The sequence below is a fragment of the Ambystoma mexicanum genome, chromosome 4q (assembly GCF_040938575.1).
Source record: "Ambystoma mexicanum isolate Mex_15411 chromosome 4q, UKY_AmexF1_1, whole genome shotgun sequence".
In the NCBI taxonomy this organism is placed as follows: domain Eukaryota; kingdom Metazoa; phylum Chordata; class Amphibia; order Caudata; family Ambystomatidae; genus Ambystoma; species Ambystoma mexicanum.
In genome coordinates, this window is record NC_090928.1 from 1,310,452,801 (window position 1) to 1,310,460,471 (window position 7,671).

The 7,671-nt window shown below is 46.0% G+C and overlaps 1 protein-coding gene across 1 annotated transcript; it reads right to left on the minus strand.

The window, feature by feature from the left end:
* Positions 1 to 5,174: 5,174 nt before the first annotated feature.
* On the minus strand, positions 5,175 to 5,888 carry LOC138467399 (uncharacterized protein PF3D7_1120000-like). Its single transcript, XM_069607349.1, has one exon. The coding sequence runs from the start codon at positions 5,886 to 5,888 to the stop codon at positions 5,175 to 5,177; it is 714 nt and encodes a 237-aa protein (XP_069463450.1).
* Positions 5,889 to 7,671: the final 1,783 nt, after the last annotated feature.

The window sequence follows — 7,671 nt, forward strand, 5'->3', positions numbered from 1 at the left end:
TATTTTTCAGACTTTCCACTGTAAACTTCATTTTCTGGGACTGACTACTGTCTCCCAGAAACATGTAAAGTTGCCATTGACTTTATTAGTCTTTTTAAATTCACGGACCCAGTACAAACTATCTTCCATAGAGTACTGGAAAGGGTTAATAGTCATCCCTTTTTGTCTGTTTCTCATGGAACATTATTGAGTTCCCCTTTCTTTAAGATTTGGCTGGTGGCAGTGGTATCTACCATTTTTGTTGTTACCGCGGTCTATGAAAATAGCCTTGGTACTGTTTTAGGCTAAGTTAGTAGCCTCGAACTTAAACTCGCTGGACCCCTTTTAGCTGGGTTTATTCGCCATTTCTTTATGTAAAGGTCTTTCTTGTGTTTTATTCTGCGTGCCAAACCAGGTTTGGTTCCTTTGTTCGCTGTCCTTTGGCAGTCTTATGCTCAGAAGCCCTCCTTAGGCGCCTGAGAGTCTAGGTGGGCTGTATGTGAGGGAGGGGTTTTAGGCCCCCTGCACAGGGTCTCCTTGGAGACCCAAGTCGCACTTTGGTTTGATTGGCTAGGCGACTGTCCGTCAAGGACAGCCACCCTGCTGTGTGATTGACAGCCAGGCTGTGTGAATGGGGAAACAACTGCATAAAAAGCAGGTCTCTGGGCCACTGGATGGAGAGAACCGAGGAGAAGCTGAAGGAAGATGACTACTGCAACAACTGAACCTCCCGGTGAAACCCTGCTGCGGGTCCAAATTGCCTACACTTCAACGTCAGGGAAGATCTGCAAAGAGTCTTCTCCCCTTGAGCCTGGTGGGACTAACCAGCTTGCAAAGCCCCTGGACCTTCCTCTTCAGCCTGGTCGAATTTTCTGTGCCACAGTGAACCGGATAGCCAGCTTGGGAGACCCCCTTTGTGCTTTTAAGGAGCACACCTTTTATTTGTCGCTTTGCTCCGTTGCTGGCTTCTTCCCTGGGCAGCGCAGGACACTCCAGTCTTCCTACTTCGTGTCAGTCCGACAGTCGCTTCAGGAACCGTGAGCCTGCAGGATCTGCCAGGAACGTCTGCCCCAGCTACAGCCTTCTTCTGCTTTAAAGCTTCTGTGCTAATCCGGTTGTTCGTTCCGTTCAACTGCAGTGAAAGTGTGTGAAATCTTTCGCCAAACCGAGGGCTTGTCCTTCCCTATTCTGTAAAGTAACTTTTCGTCTGACCAACTTCGTTCTGAACTCGTGGCAAAGACTTAACCGCAAACTACTCTGAACTGTGTGATCCTCTGCAAAGATTCTGGCCCACTGACTTTGGCTCCTGTCCCTCTTGATTTGATCTCCTCACCGTAGTTGCCTTTTCTAGATTGCCCTGCTTACTTACTTGTTGGTGCTGCTTAACTTTTGCCTAACTTTGTCTTTCCCTCCCTTTTTAAATTGCTGGAGTTCCATTTTGTTCACTCTTCATTTTGAGCTTAACTTGTCCAGAATCTATTGGGTGCGGTGTAGTCTATTAAGAGTGTGATTTTTCAACTGCTTTTACTTAGTGAATTGTTTTATAAATGATGTGTAATGGGGCCTTGCATGGCCTCTCAGTCTCTGTCACTCTGGGGCTGAATTTGCACCCCACACATTAAGGCAGAGATCTTTGGAGGTGCACCAATCCTAAATCATGGATAGACAGTCATGAATGAGCGAGAGAGGAGAGGAGGCTGAGGGAAGTCTGAGAAAGTGCTGAGTGTCATCCGCATAGCACTGGAAATTAGAGAAGGTTGTGATCAGGTGGGCCAAAGGGGCCAAGTAGACATTGAAGAGCCAGTGTGACAAGATAGAGCTATACGAAACACCACCAGTGGAGAGAGAGGTGGTGGAGAGAAAGGACCCAGGTTGGACCTGGGAGGGTTGGTCCAGGGGGAAGGAGGTTGACCACTCCAGGGCCTGATCCGTGATGCCCAGGTTCTCACGGATTCGATTCATCAGGATGGCATGGTTGATCATGTCAAAAGCAGAGGAAAGGTCAAGGAAGGCTGGAGTCAATATTAGAGAGCAGATCTTCACGGGTGTTCAGGAGAGCATTGCTCTGGCTGCTCTGAAGCCAGACTGATGGTCATGGAGACAATCTACAGATGCAGAGGGGAGAGCAAGCTGGGAGATGGCCAGGTTTTCCAGGCGTAATTAGAAAGATGCAGGTTAGAGAGGGCTGTTGTGTCAAAGTGTGAGTCAGACGCAGGAGTAGGAGGAGCAGAGAAAGTAGAGGCAAAGGCACCCACTGACACACGCTTCATGGGTTGAATGACCGCAAAGGTATGTGGCAGTGCTGGGGTGGGCTTTGCCTGAGGGACAGAGGGTTTCAGGTAAGAGGAAAGCAGAAAGTGGTCAGTCTAAGAGAGAGGAGTGATGAGAGGGTTTCAGAGGGGGATGTCTGAGGAGATGAGAACAACCGAGGTGTGCCCGGCAGAATGTGTCAGACCAGAGGGTAGAATGGAGAGAGCAGGTGTCGCAGAGGTTGCGAAATAGCCAAGAGGAGGGATCAGAAGCATCCAGGTGGATGTTGATGTCTCAGAAGAGGAGAAGTTGAAAGGTAGAGGCAAGAAGAGAAGAGGAGAGGTCAGACCATTCTAAGAGAAAGAGGGCAATCTGGCCAAGTGTCCTGCAGATGGTGGCCACAGTCAGAGAGAGGCCAGGAGAGATAGCTTGCCTGCAGACCAGGCATTAGAAGCTCTATTAGTTCTATTAGCTCTATCACCTGCTATATTAGCTCTATTACCTGCTCTATTAGCTCTATTACCTGTTGTATCCGCTCCATTACCTGTTTTATAAATTCTGTTACCTGCTCTATTAGCTCTATTACCTGTTCTATTAGCTGTATCACATGCTCTATTAGCTCCATTACCTGCTCTATTCGCTCCAAAACCTGCTCTATTATCTCTATCACCTTCTGTATTTCCTCCATTACCTTCTCTATTAGCTGTATTACCTGCTCTATTTGCTCCATTACCTGCCCTATTAGCTCCATTACCTGCTATATGTTCTCCATATACCTACCCTATTAGCTCCATTACCTGATGTATTAGCTCTATTAACTGCTCTATTAGCTCCATTACCTGCACTATTAGCTCCTTTACCTGCTCTATTAGCTCCATTACATGTGCTCCTAGCTCCATTTTATGTGCTATTAACTCCATTTATTAGCTCCATTGCCTGCTCTATTAGCTCTATTACCTATTCTATTTGCTCCATTACCCGCTCTATTAGCTATAGTACCTACTCTATTACCTGCTCTATTAGCTACATTACCTGCTCTATTACCTTTAGTACCTGCTCTATTCGCTCCATTACCTGCTCTATTAGCTCTATCATCTGCTATATTAGCTCCACAACCTGCTCTATTGGCTGTATTGCCTGCTTTATCAGCTCCATTACCTTCTCTATTGGCCCCATTACCTGCTCTACTAGCTCCATTACCTGCTCTATTAGCTCTAATACCTGCTCCATTAGCTCTATTACCTGCTCTATTACTTGCTCTATTAGCTCTATTACCTGCTCTATTTGCTCCATTACCTGCTCTATTGGTACCATTGCCTGCACTATTAGCTCGATTGCCTGCTCTGTTAGCTCTATTACCTGCTCTATTAGCTACAGTTCCTGCTCTATTGGTACCATTGCCTGCACTATTAGCTCGATTGCCTGCCCTGTTAGCTCTATTATCTGCTCTATTAGCTCTATTGCCTGCTCAAGTATATCCAGTACCTGCTCTATGGTCTGCTCTATTAGATCAATTGCATGTTCTATTAGCTCCAGTACCTGCTCTATTAGTTCCATTACGTGCTCTATTAGCTCCATGACCTGCTGGTTTAGCTCCCTTACCTGCTGTATTACCTGATCTATTGCTCGTTTAGCTCCAGTACTTGATCTATTAGCTCCATTACCTGCTCTATTAGCTCCAGAACCTGCTTGTTTAGCTCCAGTACCTGATCTACTAGCTCTGTTACATACTCTAGTACCTTCCCTATTAGCGCTATTACCTTCTCTATTAGCTCCATTACCTGCTCTATTAGCTCCATTACCTGATCTATTACCTGCTCTATTAGCTCCATTACCTGATCTATTAGTTCCATTACCTGCTCTATTACCTGCTCTATTAGCTCCATCACCTGCTCTTTTACCTGCTCTATTCGCTCCATTAACTTCTCTATTACCTGCTTTATTAGCTCTGTTACCTGCTGTATCACCTGCTCTATTAACTCCATAACCTGCTCTATTGCCTGCTCTTTTAGCTCCATTACCTGCTCTATTAGCTCCACTACTTGCTCGTTTGGCTCCAGTACCTGATATATTAGCTCCAGTACCTGATCTATTAGCTCCATTACCTGCTCTATTACCTGCTCTATTAGCTTCAGTACCTGCTTGTTTAGCTCCAGTATCTGCTCTATTAGCTCTATTACCTGCTCTATCGGCCCCATTACCCGCTCTATTAGCACCATTACTTGCTCTATTAGCTCCATTACCTCTTCTATTAGCACCATTACCTGCTCTATTAGCTCCATTACCTGCATTACTAGCCCCATTACCTGATCTATTAGCTCCATTACCTGCTCTATTAGCACCATGACCTGCTCTATTAGCTCCATTACCTGCTTTACTAGCTCCATTACCTGCTCTATTAGCACCATTACCTGCTCTATTAGCTCCATTACCTGCTCTATTAGCACCATTACCTGCTCTATGAGAACCATTACCTGCTCTATTAGCTCCATTTCCAGCTCTATTACCTGCTATATTACCTGTTCTACTAGCTCCATCGCCTGCTCTAGTATCTCTATTACCTTATCTATTAGCACCATTACCTGCTCTATTAGCTCCATTACCTGCTTTACTGGCACCATTGCCTGCTCTATTAGCCCCATTACCTGCTCTATTAGCCTAATTATCTGCTCTATTATACCCATTACCTGCTCCATTAGCTCCATTACCTGCTCTATTAGCTTCATTACCTGCCCCATTAGCTCCATTACCTGCTCTATTAGCACCATTACCTGCTCTATGAGAACCATTACCTGCTCTATTAGCTCCATTTCCAGCTCTATTACCTGCTCTATTACCTGTTCTACTAGCTCCATCGCCTGCTCTATTATCTCTATTACCTGATCTATTAGCACCATTACCTGCTCTATTAGCTCCATTACCTGCTTTACTGGCACCATTGCCTGCTATATTAGCCCCATTACCTGCTCTATTAGCCCAATTACCTGCTCTATTAACCCCATTACCTGATCTATTAGCACCATTACCTGCTCTATTAGCTCCATTACCTGCTTTACTGGCACCATTGCCTGCTCTATTAGCCCCATTACCTGCTCTATTAGCCCAATTATCTGCTCTATTATACCCATTACCTGCTCCATTACCTCCTCTATTAGCTCCATTACCTGCTCCATTAGCTCCATTACCTGCTCTATTACCTGCTCTAGAAGCTCAATTACCTGCTCTATTAACTGCTCTATTAGCTCTATTAACTGCTGTATCACCTGCTCTATTAGCTCCATAACCTGCTCTTTTAGCTCCATTACCTGCTCGTTTAGTTCCATTACCTGCTCTATTAGCTCCAGTACTTGCTCGTTTAGCTCCATTAACTGCTCTATTACCTGCTCTATTAGCACCAGTACCTGCTTGTTTAGCTCCAGTACTTGCTCGTTTAGCTCCAGTACCTGCTTTACTAGCCCAATTACCTGCTCTATTAGCCCCATTACCTGCTCTATTAGCACCAATACCTGTTCTATTAGCTCTATCCGCTCCATTGCCTGCTCTATTAGCTCCATTACTTGACCTATTAGCTCCATTACCTGCTCTATTAGCTCTATTACCTTCTCTATGGGAACCATTACCTGCTCTATTAGCTCCATTGCCTGCTCCATTAGCTGCATTACCTGGTCTATTACCTGCTCTATTAGCTATATAACCTGCTCTATTAGCTCTATTACCTGCTCTATTAGCCCATTACCTGTTCTATTAGCTCAATTGCCTGCTCTATTGGCTCCATTACCTGCTCTATTGCCTGCTCTATTAGCTCCATTGCCTGCTCCATTAGCTACATTACCTGGTCTATTACCTGCTCTATTAGCTCTATAGCCTGTTCTATTAGCTCTATTACCTGCTCTATTAGCCCATTAGCTGTTCTATTAGCTCAATTGCCTGCTCTATTGGCTCCATTACCTGCTCTATTGCCTGCTCTATTAGCTCCATTACCTGCTCTATTAGCCCCATTACCTTCTCTATTAGCCCCATTACCTGCTCTATTAGCTCAATTACCTGCTCCATTAGCTCTATTACCTGCTCTATTACCTCCAGTACCTGCTCTTATTTCTGCTCTATTAGCTCGATTGCCTATTCTATTAGCTCTATTCCATGCTCTATTAGCTCCATTAACTGCTCTATTACCTGCTCTATTAGCTCCATGGCCTGCTCGTTTAGCTCCAGTACCTGCTCTATTAGCTCCATTACCTGCTCTATTACCTGATCTATTACCTCGCCAGTCCCTCCCATGTGTAGCCTCACACATGCTCTCCTATTACCTCTGAATATCATGGTTTCTTTTTTTTAAGGTTCATCTACAGACGATGTCCTGAGCACAATGTATCATATCCGGTTAATCGCTTTTTTAGGCCCATCGGTGACGGGCAGATCAGTGCTGCTTCACCCGTGATCAGTACAACGAGGTCTTTTTAACCCCCCCCCCCCAAAGTCGAGGCATTAGTTGGGGTGCAGAAATGTTGGGAAGTTTCAAAAGACACATCTTGTTTTTCATTGTTGCTCGCACCCAACGCTAAAGGGTTAATGATCAGACAAAGGGGTCCGAATTGCCATGGGGGTGGTGTTAAATACCCTGCATGTTCATTGCACCTATACAAATCTCTTGACCCCCTCATACACCCTGGACCTCCCCATACACAAACCACTTTACCCCCATACACCCTGTACCTCCCCATACACAAACCTCTTTACCCCATACACCCTGACCCTCACCCCGTACACAAACCTCTTTAACCCATATACCCTGGCCCTCACACCATTCACAAACCTCTTCCTCTCTCTTACACCCTGACCCTCACCCCGTACACAAACCTCTTGACCCCCCCATATACCCTGGACCTGCCCATACACAAACCTCTTTACCCCCCTACACCCTCTACCTCCCCATACACAAACCTCTTTAACCCATATACCCTGGCCCTCACACCATTCACAAACCTCTTCCTCTCTCTTACACCCTGACCCTCACCCCGTACACAAACCTCTTGACCCCCCCATATACCCTGGACCTGCCCATACACAAACCTCTTTACCCCCCTACACCCTCTACCTCCCCATACACAAACCTCTTTAACCCATATACCCTGGCCCTCACACCATTCACAAACCTCTTCCTCTCTCTTACACCCTGACGCTCAACTCATACACAAACCTCTTTACCCCATACGCCCTGGCCCTCACCCCATTCACAAACCACTTTACCCCCATACACCCTGACCCTCGCCCTATTCACTAACCTCTTGACCCCCCTCATACACTCTGCACGTGCTCATACACAAACCTCTTTACCCCCTACATCATGTACCTCCCCATACACAAACCTCTTTACCCCATACACCCTGACCCTCACCCCATACACAAACCTCTTGACCCCCCTCATGTACCCTGGACGTGCTC